The 23,633-nt window shown below is 37.0% G+C and overlaps 1 protein-coding gene across 1 annotated transcript in view; it reads left to right on the top strand.

The window, feature by feature from the left end:
• NECAB1 (N-terminal EF-hand calcium binding protein 1) overlaps positions 1-23,633 on the top strand; it is a 192,228-nt gene that overhangs the window by 62,508 nt on the left and 106,087 nt on the right. The window contains exon 4 of the mRNA XM_032869069.1: positions 15,072-15,097. Within this exon, the coding sequence (XP_032724960.1) occupies positions 15,072-15,097 (26 nt within the window). The remainder of the gene's footprint in view (positions 1-15,071; positions 15,098-23,633) is intronic.

Here is a 23,633-nt window from a genome sequence, read left to right as displayed (position 1 = left end):
ACTTGGAAATAGGATTGCCTAGGCCTTGTCATGTACCATCTTCTCCTAATAAAAGGTAATCAGTGTCCTATGGTTAATGCTAAAGGAAATGCTGTCACATGGCAAAGGACTAAGAACCTCTTACCCTTTGGTCTGCTGAGGCATAATTATCTAAATGTCCCTTGGAATGAGAACTACAACTTTGGGGGCACTAATTATGTGCCAGGCTCTGAGCTAAAGGCATTGCATATATTAGGTTATCCAGTGTTCACGAGTAATTCTTTGAGAAAGGAATAATAATTATTATTCCTAATTATGCACGAAGGAATTCTAGCCTGGAAATGTAAGTAACTTGCCTAAGGTCATACATCCAGTAAATGGTGGAGCCAGACACCAACTCAGCTCTCCTGATTCTCACCCACTACCCTCACAGTAAGATTCAAACCCAGGTGTGAAGCATGAGACTGGTGTGTTGTGAACAGGACATCACCTGATAGCAATGAATTGCAGAGCTGTAGTCAGAGATGAACACACTGACTTGGCTCTTCTTGCTACATAAATGACCTCTCAGTTAGTTTGGAGGTAGCCTGTTTTAACAGTTGTACTCATTGAATGGGAGCCCTATACGTAAATTATGGCACTTTCATTTGGTAGAAAAGTATGTGGCTACTAAAGATTGAGATACCACCATATATGGATAAGAAAGGATGTCTAAAATATATTGCCAAGTAAATTGAGCAACATATGAAATGGTCTGTGCAGCATGCTACTTTTTGATTAAAAAAAGAAAATATATATGCAGGAATTAGGCTATATAAGAATATCATTGGGATACACATGAGACTGGAAATAATAGATGCATCTATTAGAAGTGAACCGTGTGGGTAGGGGATGAGATAGGAGGGAAACAGTATTGTCACTGGAGGTGCTGTTTTGCCTTTTGAATACTACACCATGTCATATATTATTATCCGCTCAGACCAATACACTGTATGCATGATGATAAAGATGAAGCTTTCGATGGCACAACGTTTGAAATAAGCTTGCAAAAATGAGTTTCAGAAACCTTAGTAAAATTAGGCATTTTGTGAGGCAAAACAATAAGGTAGTTTCATGTATTGGTCCTGAAGGGAGATAGGCCATTGAAGGAATATATTGCTCAGCATATGTATGTACACTTTTTTATTTGTTTATGTTTGAATTTAAATGGTTTTTCTTTGGGAATGTTTTGACTAGATAAATTGATAAGTTGAATAGAATGGATCCCATTGAATATTGGAGATAGAAAATGTAGGCAAAGCCCAAAATGTTGTTACAAAGTATTCTCCTTACTTCTCCTCCCGCAACTCATGTATAAAATTTAGACCATCAGTTGAGGTGTCTGGGTGGCTCAGTCTGTTAAACATTTGTCTCTTGATTTGGGTTCAGGTCATGATCTCAGGGTCTTGGGGTCAAGCCCAGTGTCGGTCTCTGTGTTCATCAGGGAGTCTGCTTGAGATTCTCTCCTTCTTTCCCTGCCATCCCCCTGCTTATCTCACTCTCTTCTCTCTAAAATACATAAATCTTTAAAAAAAAATTTAGAACATCAGAAACTTGATGACAGTACATAAGAAAGTTGGAATAGATACCATGTATCTTGATGTCACCCAATAAGTTATTTCCTCTTTCACTTACAATGAACATTTTGCATTTTTTAACTTAATATAGTGCTTGCTTTTTGCAACTTCTGTCCTTTCCAAAAACATATATAAATCCCAGAAGAATATATTTTCCCCTCGTATACATACAAGGCACTTAAATGAATTTTGTGAAAACATAATACTGAATTTAAGACGAAGAAAAAAGTAAGAATTCATTTCTTACTCCTAAAGCTATTTTTCTCTGCTAGATTGAACAATTTTCTGAATGTTTCTACTGGTCTTTCTTATATTGTTTGCCTGATGGCAAAGATTGAATTCTGAGAGGCAAAGTGATGTTTAAAATAAGCCAACAAGATTGAATTTTAGAAACTAGGAAGAAGGATCAAGCATTTTCGGAGGCACACCAGATTCAGAGTTATGCATAACAATTTTTTATCATATAAAAAGAAAGGCGTAAACATGCCCCAAACGCATCATTTTTTCTACTCTTCAAAGTAGCCTTTATGTTTCTTAGTTTTTTTCATCTTTTGAAAAGATTTAGACATTCCTATTCATATCAAACTTTCTTAAATTAAGACAGTTTTCTGATGCTTTTTGTATACTTACAAAAATCTGTAGGTGTTTTCTGAAACTTAACTCTTCAATTTTTCCATCTTGTAAAACCCCCTTATTCTTGAAGCCATTATATATGATGCAAAACAGAATTCTTTATCTAGATATTTTATTAAGTAATACATAAGGAGATTGGGGAGTATTAATGTTTAATACTTGATTGACATTATTTGGATACCCTTTAAAATGTAGAGTCATAAACTATTTTAAGTTAAAATCGGGCTTTTCTAAAATTCATTTTTTTTAAGAGATTAAACAATAGAGATCTAACTTATTCGTGACAGAACCAGATCAGATTCCAGGTTTTATTCCACATTGTACCGATGTTTCCCATGTAACACATGTTTCTTAAAAATAAATTCTGGGGGCCCCTGGGTGTCTCAGTCAGTTAAGTGGCCAATTCTTGGTTTCCTCTCAGGTCATGATCTCAGAGTCTTGGGACCAAGTCCTACATTGGGCTCCACACTCAGCGAGGAGTCTGCCTGAGGATTCCTTTTGCATCTGCCCCTCTTCTTGCTCCTGTCTCTCTCTCTCAAATAAACAAATCTTTAAAAAAAAAAACAATTCTGAAAACTTAAACAGACATTAAAAGTAGTCACACAATAACATCTCTCTGTATTGGCACTTCTCAAAGTGTTGTCCCCAGACTGACAGTGGCTCACAAATTGTTGCTTGTCCACCTGAGATAAGGGGAAAACCTGACAGTATCTAGAAACTTTTGTAGCAGCTTGATATTTGCTACAATATCCAAGTGCATGATCTAGTTATTCATTTTTATAGTTTTTTTATATAACTATCACTCTGGCAGAAAATGGAAATTTAAAAATCTCACCCTTCCCCACTGAGAGTTTGAGAAACACTACTCTGGAGAATGTTTGTGAGGCTCCTGAAGGAATTCCAGGTGGAGAAGGAGCTGGATAAGAAACAACGCTGAGGTGGAAGGAGGAAGGGAAGGGCTTACCACCACTCAGGAGCAGAGGCAGCTGAGCCAGCAAAAGTCCCAAATTTTAACGTCCCTTGTGAGGGGAAGATTAATTTTCTCTTTGGTAGAAAAGAGGTGCTGTCATTAGTTATGAATTCTCAGTCTTCTTTCAGCCACACGTGACAGAAACTAAACTCAAAGTAGATTAAGAAAGAGGAAGAGGAAGAAAGAGAATTCATTGATTCCATGACTAGGGAGTGGAGACTCTTGGTGTAAAACTTGTCCCAGAAATTATAGGGACTTGGGGTCACTATTCTTATTCATTCATGCTGTCCCATGCCTTCTCCTACCCCTCTCTCCAGTTGTTTCTCTGTCAGGATTGCCCCAGTCCATTCTACAACAGATAAGATTCTGCCATGTGGAGAGTAGGGTGAGTGGCTTTAGGTAGTGTGAGGCTCTATCATATTATCTTAGTCCCTCTGGAGGTTAAGAGGGAGCTGTTCTCCTAAGAGACCATATGTAAGATCCCAAAGCAGTGCTCTAAACGGCCCCACTTACACTTTGGGGCCATTCATCACAGCCAAGGGGGGAGGAGAGTATTATCATGCACATGCATATGGCCAAGTGGATTGGGTTGAGGTAGGGGGGAACTGGGATACTACGATCAACAGCTCCATCAGAAACATACAGCTGAGGGCAGGTTCCCCAGAGATAGGGGATGGTGGTACAGAAGAATGGAAGGGATGAGCAGAACAAGCAAGAGATGTTTACTGCATTAGGAAAACGAATCTTTTCAGTGTCAGAACTAATTGGTCTGAGAAATAGCAGGAGGGGGAAGAAATAACAGAGAGAAAAATAAAAGGGAAGAACTCCCCAGCAGATTCTGGGAGCTCTGATGGGGGCAGCAGGGGAGGGGGCCTGACATTAAGCAACAGAGAGGAAGCAGTTAGACAAAACAGAAAAGGGAACTGGAAGGGCAGGGAGTCACATATTCATTGTCCCCTGAGGACATGAGCCGTGGTGGGACGGCTTTTTTAGTTCTGGAAGATATGGACGTCAGTCCGACAGTTTGAGCTCAACATCCCCTAACAGTTAAGAGTGTCATAAACCACAGCCGCTGCTTGTGGTTATGTCACGCTTTGGCAGTTATAAAATCTCGGGGTGATGAAAACAGTGTCTGGTAAATTTGTATTATGTTTCCCTGAGCCTCCGCTCCAGTATTTCCTTCCAGGGATACAACCGGAAAGAGAGTGAAGTTTTTTCCCTATATGTGCTATACCTTGGCAAAAGAATGTCTGTAAAACATAGATTCATTATACTCTTCCCCGTGTGCAACTTTTATACCTGACCTAACACTCAAGATGCCATTTTTAACATTATTTGTGTACCGAAAGCTGTTCAAAATCAGAGCCTTGGAGAAAACTTAACATCCTGTTCGAAGCCGTGAATGGTAGGTGGTGGAGCCCCCCTATTCACAAATGCCTGAAGTTAATTAGGGGAAGGCTCAGGTACACGTGCCCTGAACAGATTAGGGCGAGTGAGGCAGGGCTGGCGTCAGAGAACAGGTGGTGCTTGTGGCTCCTGATGGTAGGCTCTTCCGTCAAAAGCAGATCAAGAGAAAGAAGCTGCATGCCGGTTCCATTAGCTGTAGTCCTGGAACCATCACCTGGAAGCTTGAGAGAAATGCAAACTCTCGGGCCCCTCCTCATAACAGAGAATCTTTGGGCCCGGGGCTCCGAAGCCCGTGTTTCCCGGGTGCACCACGTGATCCCTGCGCACATGCAGCTCCAGCAACACCGGCGACCGGGCCAACCGGAAGAGCCTCGAAGGTGGCCACAGAAGCTGGACTCATGTTTGAGGGAGAAGAGGACTAGAGGTACAAGTAAGCCTTCGTGTCATCCACTGAGACACTGAAGCTGTGTGGATAGTTTGTTCTGAGAGAAGAGAGACAAACGGACAGGAACATGACTCCAGAGAATTTTTACTCAAGTCAGCCTTTTCCACTAGGCATTGTGTATGGCTTACAAGAGAGCAAGGTCACATATATAATTTTTATTTGGAGTCTGACTTTTTGTATAAGCGGGTTCCGTCTGCTGCTAAATGGAACTTAGACCTCTGGAGGGCCAGAGAAGTAAGTAACAGAGGATATTATGTTGATAGAATTGTTGCATATATGCTATTAACATGGTGTGTATAACTGTAATACATTTAAGCGACACTTCACCGCGCGGCCGATACTGTTTGCAGATTGTTTCCTTTCTAAGAAATACTTTGCTTTAAGACCCAGTGCTAACGGTAAAGGCTGCTTTCTGAAACCACTTTGGCAACTTTTTAAAGAAGAGCTTCTTGAGCCACATCTGAATTTTTTTTTTTAAGATTTTTATTTATTTATTTGACAGAGATCACAAGTAGGCAGAGGCAGGCAGAGAGAGAGAGGAGGAGGAAGCAGGCTCCCCGCTGAGCAGAGACCCCGACGAAGGGCTCGATCCCAGGACCCTGGGATCACTACCTGAGCCAGAGGCAGAGGCTTTAACCCACTGAGCCACCCAGGCGCCCCCATCCTGAATTTTTAAAGCATAATCTCTAAGCGTTATGCCTGAAAATCTCCCATTAAAAAAATTCTCCAGGTGGTTCAGATGCTCAGCCAGATTTAGAAACCTCTAAAAAACTAGAAAACAGTCCCGGGTATGAACCAATTAGATGTCTTTTTTTGTTTGTTTTAATTTTAGACTTGGACAAAGAAATATACTTCCCCCTCGTCAGGATTACACCTGTATTTCAGATTCCTCCTCCCTGTCTCTGTTTGGCGTCTCTCCACCTGTTAGCACCTCTTTCTTCTCTGCCTGTTAGTTCCAGCCTGGGGAACATAACATTCTCTTTTCATTTGAACTCCTCTCACTATGTCTTCTTAGTTCTGCCTTATTTCTTGCTTTCATGTCCCATATTTTCAGAGTCAGGTTTATGTTCTGCCTTCATTTGCTAGGTCCCCATATTTCAGGAAGGACTGAAACTATTGCTCAAAAGTGGCCAAAGACATTAAATGTGAACTATACTGGTTCTTCTTCATTCCTTATTTTGTCTTTCTTCAGTCTAGGGAGCTCTTACAACTCTCTTCTTGATTTCTGAGACCCCAGATTTTTTATCCCCTACCCACCCTATTTAGGCTCCTTTTCAGTATATGGTATTTTTTTATGTGGTATATGTGGTATATATTTTTATGTGATATATGGTATTTTATGGTATATGGTATATCTTTCTCTGCCTTATTTATTTTGCATACTGTAATGCCTTCAAGGTCCATCTGTGTGTTTCCAAATGTCAGGATTCCCTTTTTCGTGTTTGAATAATATTCATATGTATGTCTCACAACTTCTTTATCCATTCATTTGTCTATGGGCACTTTAGGTTGTTCCCATGTCTTGGCTATTGTAAATAATGCTGCAATGCACGGATGTCTTCTTGAGTTAGTGTTTTTGTTTTCTTCATATAAATACCCAGAAGTGGGATTGCTAGTTTTCTGAGGTCCCTCCATACTGCTTTCCATAGTGCTCTGCCAGTTTGCATTCCCAGAAGAGTGCATGAATCTTCTCTTCTCTGTACCCTCACCAACACTTGTTATTTATTATCTTTTTGATGATAGCCATTCTGACAGGTGTGAGGGGATAGCTCAGTGTGGACTTGATTTGCATTTCCTTTATGACTAGTGATGTTGAGCACGTTTTCATGCACCTGTTGGCCATTTGTCTTCTGAAGAATGTCTATAAAAGTCTCAGGCATTTTTTCAATTAGGTTGTTTTTTGGCTAGTGAGTTGTCAGTTTTTTATATATTTTTGTATTAACTGCTTATTAGATATGCAACTAACAAATATTTTCTCTCATTCCATAGCGTGTCTTTTCATTTTGTTAATTTTTTTTTTCTGTGAAAAAGCTTTTTAGTTTGATAAGTCCCACTTGTTTATTTTTGCTTTTGTTGCCTTTACTTTTAGTGTCAAATCCAAATAAAGTCAAGACCGGTGACCAGGAGCTTTGTTTTTTTTCAAGGAGTTTTATTGTTGAAGCTCTTAAATTTAAGTCTTTAATTTCCATTTTAAATTTAAGTCAAATTTACGTCTCATCAGTTTGAGTTCATTTTTGTATGCAATATAAGGCAGGGGCCCGGTTTCATTCTTTGCATGTGGCTGTCCAGTTTTCTGCTCACCATTTATTAAAGAGACTCTTTTTACCATTTATTAAAGAGACTCTCTTTTCCCCATTGTGTATCCTTGGCACCTTTGACATAAATTGTGTATATTCATGGGTTTATTTCTGGATTCTTTAATCTGTTCTATTGGTACATGTTTTTATGCTAATAATACTATTTTATTTATTTATTTTTTAAAGATTTTATTTATTTATCTGACAGAAAGAGATCACAAGTAGGCAGAGAGGCAGGCAGAGAGAGAGGAGGAAGCAGGCTCCCCGCTGAGCAGAGAGCCCGATGTGGGGCTCGATCCCAGGACTCTGGGATCATGACCTGAGCCGAAGGCAGAGGCTTAACCCACTGAGCCACCCAGGTGCCCCTAATAATACTATTTTATTATAAATTTGTAATATATATATATATATATATATATATATAGTTTGAGATCAGAGATCATGATTCCTCCAGCTTTGTTCTTCTCAAGACGGCTTTGACTATTTGGGGTCTTTTGTGGTTCTATACACATTTTAGAATTATTCTTCCTATTTCTAAAAAATGCCACTGGAATTTTGATAGGGATTGCCTTGAATCCGTAGATTGCTTTGGATAGTATGGGCACATTAATGTTCTTTGAATTCATGAGCACAGACTATCTTGCTCTTATTTGTGTCTTCAGTTTCTTTCATCAGTGGGTTAAATATTCACAGGTTCTTTTTTTTCCCTTCACAAATTGAGGTTGTTCTCTACTGGGCTCTTAGAAGATGGTCATCTTTAGGATTCAGTTCAAAAAGTATTAATCAGGTCCCTGCCTTGTGTCTGTTCTTATTTTTAATATTTGTTATATAGTAAGTGGGAATAAGTACCTGCCCTCATGTGACTTGAGAGTTCAGTAGAAGAAAAGCCAATGGGAGAGATCACTATCCTCTGCTTTGGTAGGTATAATGACATGGTGCTTTAGACTGAAGAGTCCAAATGAAGGTTTGTCCATGGCTCCTCCTACAAACACTATGTAGGTTGCCTATTCTTATGGCTTTGAGGGCCCCCATGTGCTGATGACTCCAAATATTTATTATCGAGTCCAGGATTCCTATATCTAGTGGTTAAGAACATTCTTGAGTTAAATGCACCTGGGTTTGAATCTTGGTCCTGCCACTCATTAGATGTGTGACCTCAGATAAGTTACTGAACCTCACCTGAGGCCTAGTCCCCTCCTTGTACAATGGGGAATCATGAAATCTGAGCTGCAGGAAGTGAGCTACCCCAGGTAAAGCTCTCAACATTGTACCTGCATATGCCAAGTACTCCAGATATGTTGCTGCTATTTAACTTTGAATTCCTCATTTTAAAAAATTCATTATTTTTATTCTTTCCCATATTTGACTTTTTAGGGTACCATAAGCTTTCATTTCAAATTCCCACACTTTAGTTCATCTAATTCAATATTGTAACTGCCAACTTTTGAACCAGCTCTACAGTTCACTAAATGCTCAAGGGCTATGAAAATGACACAGAAATGAAAAGGTGGTGTTATTTTGCATGTATGACTTTGGAATCTACCACAGCACGTGGTAAAGCGTGTATTAGCTTCCTAGGACTGCTGTGACAAAACAGAGACTGGGTATCCTTAAAAAACAGAAATCTTCTGGAGGCTAGTAGTCTAACAGCAAGCTGTTGGCACGCCATGCTTTTTCAGAGTTTCCGGAATAGTCTGACCTTAATTGGTCCCAGTATTAGTGATGTTCAGATTATTGATTGTGGTATCTCCTATAAATTCTTCCTATATAGGACACCCAAATGCAGTGTGTTCTGATTACAATAGACTCTGAGCCTACACTTCAAGCCGGCTGCTTGCCAAATGCTGCCTCCTACAACACTCCACAGCCCTCATCTCCCATATACTTAGGACCATTTCACCTGTAATTACAGGCTCTGACCCACTCTAGGTTCTAGGAACGATTTTGGCCTTCAGCAGAAGGGATTTACAGAGGTCTTACCAGTGTTTACTCAAAGTCCTGTCACACCATGTTGATAGCTTGGCCGTACATATTGCTTTGATTCTAACAACTGAGTATTTGTCTTGATTATAAGAACCATCCTAAAAAGAAACAGTCATCATGTGAGGCAATGGATGCATTGGTTAACTTGATGATGGTAATCATTTTATACTGGAAAAAAATGTTAATGTTTAAAAGGAGCAATCTCCATTTCTATCCTGGTTCTGGTTTTCTTGGCTCATTGCACAGTCTAAGCCCCTGTTTGATAACCTGTGTGGTATTGCATTCCTCTACAAGCAGGGACCTGCATTCATGCTGCCTCTTGGGCCAGGGGTCTGGTACTAAAGTAACTTGCCCCTGCCCGTGGGGACAGCTGAATAGAATCTGTTTTCCTGAAATCCCTTTGGCCACCATTCTGTCACTGTAGTCCTTTAGATGGAGGGCTCTCAGCTGAGAGAGCGCACCTCAGCTTAGTTTGTATCTAGAGCATCTGCTCCATCAGAAAGGAGAAGGGACCCATACCATTCTAGAGGTATGGGCCTTATCCCACCTCCACCAGAGGGGCAGACTCTTATATGACCAGACTCTTTATGACCAGTTACAGATTTACTTCATGGAGTTAAAGACTATTCCAACATATCTGTAAGGTCAGAGCCTTTATCATTCTTCTGATCTCCCAATATTGCTTCTGTTGATTTTCATTAGTGTTGTTTTGTTTGGTGTGTCAGAACTAGCTGAATACATTTGCTCTGACGATGATGGAAAGACCTTCTGCTCAAATGATTCTTAGTGAATTGGAAGATCATAATAATCTTTTTTAAAATGAACACTACAGTGGCTGAGCATATTTGTTTCTTAACTAGCCTGCTAGTCTGCCAATAAACCAATGTGGGCATTGCTACAGGGTTCCCATCAGGGAGTAACTAAGCGTGTTGCTCACTGAGTCACATTCTCCTTGCCTCAGATACTGTCTAGAAGTAAACATCTTTGTAAGCCAAAATTAACTCCTTCAGGTTATTAGGGAGCTTGTGGTGTGTTGCAATCTGTTTTGCCAACTGAAGAAAAAAACCTATTTGCACTGGTAATATTCAGACTAACTGGTGATGAACTAGAAGACATTAAAATATGAAGTAGGACTTAGACTGTAAAGGTTTCTGCTTAGATCCACAGTGTATTAATTTTGAAGAAGAAACTAAAAATCTCAAATATAATCAGAAGCAAAGGGGTTGAGAATGGTGGTTTTTCAGTGTGAACGTCCTAATCCTTTGCTCTTATTTATACAGCAAATGCAGCTAAATCCTTTGAAAAATACTTCAGAGATAACTAAGAATGTTCACATGAAGGTAAAATTGTTTAGAGGTGGACTCTGGAATTGAGGGCTGGCATATAAAAGGTTATATTAGAAAGATTCTGAATTCCGAAGTAGAAATCAGTCTGCACTCCCAAATCTATTTTCTTGACAGTAAACATACTTCTCAGGAGAGCAGTTTAGTTCTTCAGAACATACAGTGCCCAACAATAGAAGAATCCAGTCAAAACAACTTCAGCGGCCCCTGAGACTTGTAAATGAATGGTGTTCAGTATATGTTGTGTCTGTTACACTTAGAGTGTCTGAATGGTGTTTTCTTGTAAAGTTGAGAGTCAGGTCCAAACTGACAGATATATTGTAATTTATACCAAATAGATTTATAAGTTAAATCATGTGAACCTTACCTTTTATGCTTCATCTTTTCCCAATTTTCTATTTATAATCAGAGTTTGCTTTTCCCATTATAAATGAAACCTTGTAATAAGAGAAACCAAAGATTTGGAAAACTATAAAGAAGGCAAAAGCAAACCCACCCAAAGTCCCAGCCTCCAGAAGCAGTGTGACCTGTTACTGGTATTGTTACTTAATTTTTTGCCAAGTTCTTAACATGTGCATTTTTTTGATTCTATATATACTATTTATATCTGGTTTCACATTTTAACCTTTTCTTTTTTTTTTAAGATTTTATTTATTTATTTTACAGAGAGAGATCACAAGTAGACAGAGAGGCAGGCAGAGAGAGAAAGAGAGAAGCAGTCTCCCTGCTGAGCAGAGAGCCTGATGCAGGACTCGATCCTAGGACCCTGAGATCATGACCTGAGCTGAAGGCAGCAGCTTAACCCACTGAGCCACCCACGCACCCACATTTTAACCTTTTAAACAAGCCTTTTTCAAGCAATTGACAAATCTTTAGATACATTTTAATGATTATATAATGATATGCAATTTGCTTAGTTATTCAGCTAAGGAACACTTAGTTTCCATTTTCCCCCCCCTCACAACTGTCAGTCAGGCAGCAGTGAATGTCTTTGTTCTTTACCCCTCCTTGGCTTCTAGCTGAGAATGCATTCTGGTAGTAACACCCCTCTGCTTCTGTTTTAGTAAAGATGTTTACAATGTGACTAGCATTTATTCTTTCCATTTTTTTTTTAAATGGCATAGCTGAAAGATTATAGGTTTTCTTACTATAAACATGAAAAGAAGCAGAACAATATCACACACTCTCAGATATACTGTAGGCTTATCTATGGCTTAATATTCCTTTACAACCCTGTGTTACTACAGGGTGGAGCTATCTCGAAAGAAATCAGTCCTATGGAATTCACCCATGTAAGTCTACTATTAAAAGAACAAACAACACAGCACGGAAACCGCTAAATAAAGGAATGTTTGAGGGGATCACTTAAAGTGCTTTAAGAACATAGCATTTTATTGAGGAACACGTAGAACTAATGCCATGCAAATTACTCTGAACTATGTTTTATGATATATTCCCTGTAATTCAGTAGTTTTATGATATATTCCATGTAATTCAGTTTCCATGATGGATTGACTGTTTATTCCTTGGAATTAAAAAAAAAATCTCATTATGAACCTGTGAACCATTCTGAGGAAAATACAAAAACAGAGTGACCCTTAATGTCCTTTTTCCAAGTCTGAAGTTCTATGGAAACACTGGAGTTAGGAAATGACATATAAGTATTAATGACCAAAATGCTTGACATGATACTAAAAATGTCTAAGTGGTCTAATTCTGAATCCAATAAGATTCCAAGCTTTGATGGTTTTACCTTAAAACCCTTCCCTTCTGTGTATTCTTTTTGCTCCTCTCCCTATCACTGCCTATCCGTCCTACACTTCTGATCAAGCTCCCATTTTAGGCAATGCTTTTTTGGCTTGAAATTTTGATATATAAAGACTTGAAAATCATATCCTATGTAGGCACCACTGTATTAATACTTATACACTGTAAAATTACATGCAAAAAAGTGTAAGCTTAAATATAAAGACAGATATTTAAGAACTGCTGGATTTAATAATGGCATTGAATCAATATTAATCCCTTCACTTGAACATAAGAGAACATATTTATTTGTAGAAACTACACCCGGAAGCATTTAGGGGTAAAGAATATCACTATCTGCAATGTACAATCAAATGAGTTGAAGAAACATATACAGTGAAAGAATATGATAACTGAGGGGGGAATGTGATAACTGGGGGAATGGTTAGGTGAAGGGCCCCTTTTTTTTGTAGGTTGGAATTTTTTCAAAGTAAAGTTTTAAAGGTGTGTGTGTGTCTGATGTGCAGGTACTTCTTCTTGCCCCCATTGGATGGCCTTGCATACCCTTTGGGTTGTATACTTCAATCTGGGATCAACTGGCCCAGACTATACAAATAATGTCAAAACTGCTCTCTAAGCCTCTTTTCATCCTCTTTTGGTCTAACCTCAACCCATCTGTTAGTGACCTTCCTAAAGTATAAATCAGATGATGTCATTTGCTTTTAACATCCTCTGTGACTCCAAGTTGATAAGAGAACATAGAAACTTTTTAGATGATCACATGAGGCTTTTCATTGTTTTGTTCCATTTCTTCATTGATGATCTATGTTCCACCTGAAGGAACTACTCGTGTTCATAATTTTTATTGCAAATAGTGTTTCTGCTAATTGGAATGTTCTTCCTTTGTCTGCCTTTTCTACTCCTACTCAACCCTTGAGATTTAGCCTCAACATTTCATCCTCTATAGCCCCTGATAATCTTGCAATGAGCCACTTCTCCCATAGTAACTATTTTATCACATTCTAATTATTTCCTGTAGAAGTCTGCCTCTAAATTCAGCTGCTAGAGACGAGTGATCAGACATACTCCTCTCAGTATCTGTTGCAACCTCTTTGATCTGTGGTGGTTAGAACAGTGCCCGGCACATAACGATGAATGCCTGTGGGGAAAAATGAATGAATGATTGAACAGAAACCCACACTGAAACTGCTGTAGAGGGCTTTACGTTTTCTGCCTGGTGGCAAATGCTACTTTACAAAAAGACCTGCTTAAGTGAGGAGATATCCTTTAGACAAGATCAAATATTCAGTGTCTGAGGATAAAATCCTTAATTTAAAATTAGTACAACTAGGGATGGAACTGGTTAAAAGAGCCAGGGTTTGGAATGATCCCACGAGTAACCCTCCAGCCCAGCAGCCCTGCCTGCCACATAGAGGAGGACTGGATTATGACCTTCATTTACACTGGGCTTTCACCAGTGGCAGCTGAATTAAAGTCCGAGATTTTCAGTTAATGGATGTTTGCAGTTGACTTTAGTAAGTCTTTATCATCTTTCAGAGACTTTTATTCCAATTTCATTTAAACTTTTTATAATTAGGAGTGAATATTTGAATTTTATTAAATTCCCATCTGGTGTTAAGTAGGAATTTTCTCCTCTAAGTTACCATGTATCTTAGATTGATTTATTGTCAATTTTGGACCATTCTTGAATTCCTATACCGTGCCTGCCATGGTCCAGACATTATTCTAATAGGAATGAATTATATCTGCTAATATTTCATCTGCTATGCTATATTTATCTTCATAAGACTAAGAGGTAACTATTGTTTACATGGAAATATAATTTACATGTAAATATAATGCAGAAAGACACGTGACTCTTTGTTATGTGTCAGAAATCATTCCAAACGGCATGGAGTCAAATTTACCACATAGGTTGAGTTTAGATATGGAAGTTCTAGCAGTTCTAACCAGTCAGGAATCCAGATAGCTAACATGTATTAAGTGCTTGTTTTGTGCCAGTTACTCTTTTAAATGCTTTATATGTATTAACCCATTTATATCCTATTGCATTCCTATGAAACAGAACCTACCATCCCCTCTTGTTGTTGAGGAACTGAGCCCTAGGATGTAAAGAAGTCATGGTCACATGGGTGGTAAATGGTAGAGTCAAGGTTTGAACTCAGGCATTCTGGCTCCAGAGTCTCTGTTCTTCACCATTAGGCAGTATTCCCCAGCATGATACTGGGGAAGACACAAACCCCAGAAATTATTTGCTCAAAGGTAGAATCTGATGTAATCATTGTTTGTTTTTTAAAATATTTTATTTATTTATTTGACAGAGATCACAAGTAGGCAGAGAGGCAGGCAGAGAGAGAGGAAGAAGCAGGCTCCCCATTGAGCAGAGAGCCCAGTGACCCAGGACCCTGGGATCATGACCTGAGCTGAAGGCAGAGGCTTTAACCCACTAAGCCACCCAGGCTCCCTGATGTAATCATTGTTGATTATTTAAGCAATGTAGAATTTATAAGAGAAATACCATAGCTACATATCATCTATTAATATAGTTATATAGATTGGGGGAATGGCTGTATTTAAGTATATTAAAACTTAAATATTACAAAGTAACAATTTTCTTTCTTTTCTTTTCAGCAATCTTGACACAGAAGAACTATGTGGTAAGTTGTGGTATTTTGTGGGGAGGAGGGGGCAATCAAACTCACTACTTGCTTTAGGATGAAAAAGAATACCATCTTATTTAAATTTCTACATATCCTGAAATTAATGTCCTAGATTTAGAATATAATAAAAGATAATTGAGATCTCAAGGGATTTATCTTCATCTGTAAGTTTTACTCAAGCGTGTATTTCACTGGAGAAAGAGTTGGGGCTCATTAATTTGTTCATGGAGAAGAACTTGGTACAAACTGCACTTGGTACAATTAGTTTAACAATAGGAAATTCTCCATTAGTTTGAATATATTTTTACATCAGTATTTAATACAACTTCACTATTCTCTTCAATTATATTGCCTCCTTACTACTGTTTTTTAAAAATTGACCCCCTTGACATATAAAAACAACTTTGTTCCATATCTCCCTAAACAGTTCTGGAATGTTAAATTTCACTTGCAAAACAAGTTTTGCTGGAGAGAGGAACTTCTACAGATTCCTGACTTACAGCATCTTCATTTATTTTCTTCATCCTCATGATTGGAAACAAAATTCAAAGGCTAGGAATGTGGAAAAGGCCAATATTTCTGAGATTTATTTTTTATGAGAAAATTATGAAGCATTGTGAGACTATTCAGTGTGAAAGAGCTATTTTTTCCAAACACTGAGGTTTTAAGTTTTGTGTTTTAAGGTAATTATATAAGCTAACACCTTGTCCAAGTTGAATTTTATTGTCTAGGTTTTTTAAAAATAATTTTACAGATATGATTCTCTAAAACTCGTAATTGAAGTCATGAGAGCTTCCTGAACATCTTATAATTCTTACAAATTTTAAGTTTACAAAATCATCACAAAGCCCATTTTACAATATTCAAGAGTGATTATCTTCCATTTCATTAAATAGTAGAGCAACACTGGGTAAGGTTATGTCAAGACAAAATATCAGAAGACAAGGTTTCAAGAAAATAACCCTGAACAACACAGATGATAATCAGCACAAGCTTTCCAATTTTCCAATGGTCGTAAAACAGTTTTCTCTTCCTTCATAGTGTCTCTCTCTCTCCATAGTGTCTCTCTTCAGTTGGTAGAATCCAACTGAAAAGTTGTTTATGCAGAAGCAAGGTATCTGATACCAAAGCAGTTCATGATTTTGTGAACTATGAAACACTAGTAAAGAAAAACAGAGAAAATCCTGACGTGGTTTACACATAATCCAACCATGACCCATCCACACACGGGTATTAAACTGTGTTAAGTGGACCAAAGGGCCCATGGGAACCATGGCCACCAGGCTCTCTATAGAATATCAATCACTGTAAAGGACAAGTTGTGATCCATTGTCATTCATGTGTATATGGTGCCTCTCAGGGAAGTGGGGAGATGAAGTGGAGAACTGAGAAGATTATCTTGATAATTTTGTGAGGTTAGGAGATCCATTTGCCTCAAGTGTCTAGATAGGGCAGGCCAAAGTAATGATTTCCTCAAGTCACCAAGATCATTCTTTTTGTTTTCTACTCAAATTTGCCTACGTAGACATGTCTCATGAGAATAAGGGATTTTAGCATAAAACGTTTAGTGACTCTTCTTTTTGCCACTAAGGTTGCTATGTTGTTTATGTATTGTCATTAAGATGCACATATTACATTATCCTCTCTTAGTATGATCCTGTATCTTCACTGAATCCTCTGCAAAAAAAAAAATGTTCAATTTGCCTTCTATAATAACAGAACTAGATTAGGAACCTACTGTGCATTTACTGGAAAAAGCTTTGACAGTGATTTTCCCCATAATTAGGTTCTAAGATATGGGTTTTGTTTTTGTTTTTGTTTTTTAAGAGAGAGCATGCATGCAAGTTTGGGGAGGGGGCGTGGGGCAGAGGGAGAGGGACAGGGACAGAGAGAGAATCCCCAGCAGCCTCCACTCCCAGCCAAAGCCTGATGTGGGGCTTGGTTTCAAGACTCTGAGATCATGACCTGAGCCAAAATCAAAAGTCAGACGTTTAACCGACTGACCCAGGCAACCCCTAGTATATGGGGTTTTAATGCAACCAAATTTCTCTGTATTTTTAAACCCAGTGATTGTACTCCCAATCATGTGTTATAATCCTCCCCCTCTCTGTTCAAGAACATGCATTTTAATTTCCAGAGTATAGTTTCATGTCTTGTTATTTTGTAAATACAAAGTAAATATTTAAGTTGGAGTCTAATCAAAACCAAATGCTTCAGTGCAAGTGAGTAAAATCTGTTGACTCACACCCCGCACAAATTCCCCCTTGTGCATGGGAGGGATGGCACTTAGATCAATATGGAAAGCAGATTTCATGTGCTCTTTCAAAGAAGCAGTTAAAAGGTCCAGGTATCTAAAAGTTTCATTCTGTTGCTTTTACTTAGTGTGTTCATTTACTAAATGATAGACATAGAAATGAAAAACTATAAAGTATTGGTTTGTTTTAGTTATGAAAATAATACTTAGTTTTTAAGATTAAAAACGGGGGGTATTAATCTGAAAATATCTTTATTTCACAGTAGGGTACTACAGTGTGTGGTTTGAGATTAACCAACATAACATTAATTTCAGGCATATAGCAATGATTTGATATTTGTTTATATTATGAAATGATCATTACAGTAAGTCTAGTTAACATCCATCACTATGCAGCTTATCTTATAATGAGAACTTTAAGATCTATAATGAGAACTTAAGATCTATTCTCTTAGCAACTTTCAAATAATTAATACAGTATTATTAACTATAGTCACTGTGTTGCACTTTACATCCCCATGACTTATTTTATAGCTGGAAATTTGTACCTTTTGATCACCATCATTTATGTCACCCACCTGGTAATCTGTTTTCTGTATCTATTTTTTTTAAATCCATAAACAATTGAGATGATATAGTATTTGTATTTCTCTGACTTATATCACTTTCACTTCGTAAAATGCCCTCAAGATCTATCCATGTTGTTGCATATGGCAAGATTTCTATCTTTTCATGACTAAATAATATTCCATTGTGTATATATAACTACATTTTCTTCATCTAGTTACCCATTGATGGACACGTACTTGCTTCCATATCTTGGCTATTATAAATAATGGTGCTCTGAACATGGAAGTACATGGGTTTGTTTTTTTTTTTGAGTTAGTGTTTTTGATTCCTTTGGATAAATACCCCGAAGTGGAATTGCTGAATCATACAATAGTTCTATTTTTAATTTTGGGGGAACCTTCACACTACTTTCTATAGTGACTATGTCAATATACATTCCCACCAACATTGCACAAGGGTTCACTTTTCTCCACATTTTCACCAACACTTACCTACTGTCCTTCTGATAACCCACGTTCCAACAGTTGATATCTCATTGTGCTTTTGATTTGTATTTCTCTGATGATTAGCTATGTTGAACACCTTTTCATGCACCTTTTTGCCATGTGTATGTCTTCTTTGGGAAAATGTCTGTTCTAGTCCTCTGCCCATTTTGTTTTTTTGTTGGTTTTTGCTATTGTGCTGTATGAGTTCTTTATATATTTTGGACATTAACCACTTAACCAGATGTATGATTTGCAAATTCAGTCCCAGCAAGTTGCACTTTCATTTTGTTTCCTTTGCTTTGCAGAAGCTTTGTAGTTTGATGTAGTCCCATGTGTTTGTTTATAATTCGTTGCCTTTGCTTTTGGTGTCAGATCCAAAAAAATCATTGTAAAGACTGATGTCAAGGAACTTACCATCTATGTTTTCTTTTAGGAGTTATATGGTTTCCAGTCTTAAATCTAAATCTTTAATCCAATTTAAGTTGATTTTTGTGTATGATGAAAGATGGGGTCTCAGTTTCTTTTTTCTTTTATATACAGCTATCCAGGTTTCCTAGTACCATTTATTAAAAAGACTGCCCTTTTCCTCATTGTATACCTTGGCTTCTTTGTCATAAATTAGTTGGCCCTATATGCATGGGTTTATTTCTGGGCTATTTTGTTCTACTGATCTATGTGTCCTTTTATGCCAGTAACATACTGTTTTGATTACCATAGTTTATAATACAACTTTAAGTTGAGAAGCATGATGCCCTTCAGCTTTGTTATTTCTCAAAATTGCTGTTACTATTTAAGATCTTTTGTGTTTCTATACAAATTTTAAGATTGTTTTTTTTCTATTTCTGAAAAATGCATTGGAATTTTGGTAAATTTTGAAGTGAATCTGTAAATTATTTTGGATGATATGGACTTTATAACAATATTCTTCCAATCTCTGAATACAGACTAATTTTCCATTACTTGTCTTCAATTTCTTTCATCAATATATTAAAGTTTTTTTTAGGTTGTGTGCAGATTTTTTATTTCTTTGGTTAAATTTATTCTTAGATATTCTTTAAATGCATTTAAAACTGGGATTTTCCTTTATTTTCTAGTAGTTCAGTATTAGTGTACAGAAATGCATCTGATTTTTACATATTGATTTTGTATCATGTAACTTTACTGAATTTGTTTATTCTGAGAGTTTTTTGGTAGAGTCTTAGGGTTTTTATATAAAAATTTCATATATATATATATATGTATGTATATATACATACATACATATATATCCTGTCAAATAGTTACAGTTACCTTTCCTTTCTGCTTTGGATAACTTTTCTTTATCATGCCTAATTGCTTTGGCTAGGACTTCCAATACTATGTTGAATAAAAGTGGTCTTGTCTTCTTTCTGCTCTTAGAGAAAAAGTTTTCACTTTTTAGCACCGATATGATGTTAGCTGTGAGCTTGTCATATTTGTCCTTTATTACATTGAGATATGTTTCACCTATACATATTTTGAGTTTTTATCATGAATGGGCATGGAGTTTTGTCAAATGCTTTATTGATTTTTATTGGTGTTGAACCATCCTTGCATCTCTGGAAAAAGTCTACTTGATGGTATATGATCCTTTTAATATATTGTTGATTTCAGTTAGCTAATATTTTGTTGGGGATTTTTGCATCTCTGTTCATCAGGGATGCTGACTTGTAGTTTTCTTGTAGTGACCTTGTCTGAATTTGGTAGGAGGATGATATGGCCTTATAAAGTGAGTTTTGAAATAGTCCTTTTCTTAGCTTTTTTTTTTTTTCTTTTGAGGAATTTGAGAAGGATTTGTATTGTTATTTAAATGTTTGGTAGAATTCACCAGTGAAGCCATTTGGTCCTGGACTTCTGTTTGGGGGACTTTTGATTACTTAATCAATTTTATTACTAGTAATTGGTCTATTCAGATTTTCTATTTTGTCATGAGTCAGTCTTTGTATGTTATATATTTCTTTAATAGGAATTTATCCAAGTCCATCTTGTTTCAGTATATAGTTGTTTATAGTAATCTCTTATGATCCGTTGTATTTCTAGTGTATCAGTTGTAATGTCTCTTTCAATTCTGATATTTAGTCCTCTTTTTGTTTTTCTTGGTGAATCTAGCTAAATGTTTGTCAATTTTGTTTATCTTTCAAAAAAAAAACAGCTCTTTGATTTATTGACTTTTAGGTCTCTATTTCATTTATTTCTGCTCTGATCTTTGTTAATTTGTTCATTTTACTAACTTTGGGTGTCATTTGTTCTTTTTCTAGTTTCTTGAGATACAGAGGTTGGTTTTTTGAGATCTTTCTTATTTCTTGGTATAGGTAGGCAGTTAGCTGTATGAACTTGCCTTTTAGAACTTTTTTTTCTACATCCCATAAGTTTTGGTATGTTGTATTTTCACTTTCTTTGTCTCAAGGTGTTTTTGGCATTCTCTTTTGGTTTCTTATTTGATTCATGGTTGTTCAGAAGCATGTAGTTTAATCTCTACATATTTGTGAATTTTCGTTTTCATCTTGTAAGTGATTTCTAATTTATATCATTGTGGACAGATAAGATGCTTGGTATGATTTCAGTCTTCTTAAATTTATTAAGACTTGTTTTGTGGGGGTGCCTGGGTGGCTCACTTGGTTAAGCAACTGCCTTCTGCTCAGGTCATGATCCCAGGGTCCTGGGATCGAGCCCTGCATCGGGCTCCCTGCTCAGTGCAGAGCCCGTTTCTCCCTTTCCCTCTGCTGCTCCCCCTGCTTGTGCTCTTTCCTCTCTGTGTGTGTCAAATAAATAAATAGAACCTTTAAAAAAAAAAAAAAAACTTGTTTTGTGACCCAGCGTATTCTTTATCCTGAGAAATGTTCCTTGTGTACTTGAGAAGAATTTGTATTTTGTTGCTTTTGGATGGAATGGTTTGTGTGATTGCGTGTATATGTATGTACATGCATATGTATGTGTGTATACATAGTCCATTTGGTCTAATGTGTCATTTAAGACCATTGTTTCTTTATTATTTTTCTGCCTGAATGATCTGTTCATCAATTGACCAATAAGTGGCATATTAAAGTCCCTTACTATTATTGTATTACTGTTTCTCTCTTAGATCTGTTAATATATGCCTTGTATATTTATGTGCATACATGTTTACAAATGTAAATTTCTTTTGGTGGATTTATCCTTTATCCTTACATAATAACTTTCCTTGTCTTATAATCTTTGTTTTAAAGTTATTTTATCTGATATAAGTATAGCTACTCTAGCTTTCTTTTGGTTTCTGCTTGCATGGCATATCTTTTCTTATCCCTTCACTTTCAGTCTGTGTTCTTATATCTCAAGTAAGTCTCTTGTTGGCAGCATATATAAAATCCATCCATGCACTCTGTCTTTTGATTGGAGAATTTAGCCCATTTATATTTAAAGTAAACATTGATACATATGTGCTTATTTATGTGTTGTTGATTGCTTCCTGGTTGTTTTGTAGTTCCTCTGCTACTTTCTTTTTCTCTTTTTTCCTTTGTGATTTGATGTTTTTCTGTAGTGGTATATTTCAGCTTTTTCTCTGTGTGTGTGTGTGTGTGTGTGTGTGTCTACTATAGGTTTTTGCTTTGTGGTTACCATGAGGTTCACATAAAACAATTTATAAATGTCTGTTTTAACTTGATAACTTAATTTTGAATACATTCTGAAGCTCTACAATTTTATTCCCTTACCCCCATGAAACCTTTCATGTTTTAGATGTCACAATTTACATATTTTTATCTTGTGTATCTGGTAACAAGTTACTGTAGTTATCATTATTTGAACACTTTCATCTTTTAGCTGTCATATTAGCTTTATAAGTGATTAACCTCCATCTTTCCATCATGAGATTATTCTGAATTTTACTATACTTTTCCCTTTATATATCATGCCACTCTCTTCTGGCCTCCAAAGTTTCTACTAAAAATCTGCTTATAGTCTTATAAGGGTTCCTTTGTACCTAACAAGTTGGTTTTTCTCTTGCTTCTTTTAAGATTTTCTCCTTGCCTTTAACTTTAAACAGTTTAATTATAATGTGTCTTGGTGAGTTTAACTGTGGCTTCACCTTAATGGGAACTTAATGGGTTTCTTTGATCTGTATGTCTGTTTCCTTTCCCTAGGTTGGAAAAGTTTTCAGCCATTATTTTTCCAATCAAGAGTTCTTTCCCTTTCTCTCTTTCTTCTCCTTCTGGGACCCCTATAATATAAATATTGGTCCACTTGATGATTTCCTGTAAGTCTCCTAAGCTATGCTGAGTCTTTTTCTTTTCTTTTTCTTTTTGCTGCTCTGATTGGAAAATTTCCACTGCCCTTTCTTCAAATTTGCTGATCCTTTCTTCTGATTCATCTAGTCTGCTTTTGAAGCCCTTTATTGTACTCTTCACTTCAGTTATTGCATTCTTCAATTCTGTTACTTCTATTTGGTACTTTGTATTTTGTATCTTTGTGAAATTCTAACTTTATTCATTTGTTCTTCCAAGTTTGGCTGTCATTTTTATAACCACTCTTTTTTTTTAAAATCATTTTTTAAAAATTTATTTTCAGCATAACAGTATTCATTGTTTTTGTACCACACCCAGTGCTCCATGCAATCCGTGCCCTCCCTAATACCCACCACCTGGTTCCCCCAACCTCCCACCCCCCCACCTCTTCAAACCCTTCAGATTGTTTTTCAGAGTCCATAGTCTCTCATTATAACCACTCTTTTGAACTCTTCACTAGGTATATCACTAATCTCTATTACAGTCTTTTTTTTCTGAAGTATTTACTTTATTCTTTCATTTGGAACATATTCCTCTATTTCTTTATTTTTCTTGACTTTCTAAGTTGGTTTCTGTGCATTAGATTAAAACAAAGGAACAAACAAAACAAAAACAAAAAACCCCCACACTTCTTCCAGTCTCAAAGGAGTGTTATCAGACAGGAGGTGTACCTTATCTTTCAACCCTGCCATAGCTATTGGTTTCTCTCAAATCTTGTTCAAGTAGCCTACTTCATTCTAGTGGTTCCCAGTAATTGAGGGAGTGCCAAGACTAGTCAGTGTCCTAAAGAGGAGGATCTCAGTCAACACCAACAGTTAGGCTACAGCACCAGACCCTTAAGTAACAGCTTTTAACCTTTCAGGGGAAGGCAGGTGATGGTTATCTCTGTTGCTCTCTCTGCACAGATCACTGGGTGATAACCACTTAAGAACTGTTTCTTTCTTTGC

This window comes from Lontra canadensis, unplaced genomic scaffold (assembly GCF_010015895.1).
Source record: "Lontra canadensis isolate GAN:19392208 unplaced genomic scaffold, GSC_riverotter_1.0 scaffold37, whole genome shotgun sequence".
Taxonomy (NCBI): domain Eukaryota; kingdom Metazoa; phylum Chordata; class Mammalia; order Carnivora; family Mustelidae; genus Lontra; species Lontra canadensis.
The sequence above is the reverse complement of the archived record's forward strand: the minus strand, read 5'-3'. Positions and strand labels throughout refer to the sequence as shown.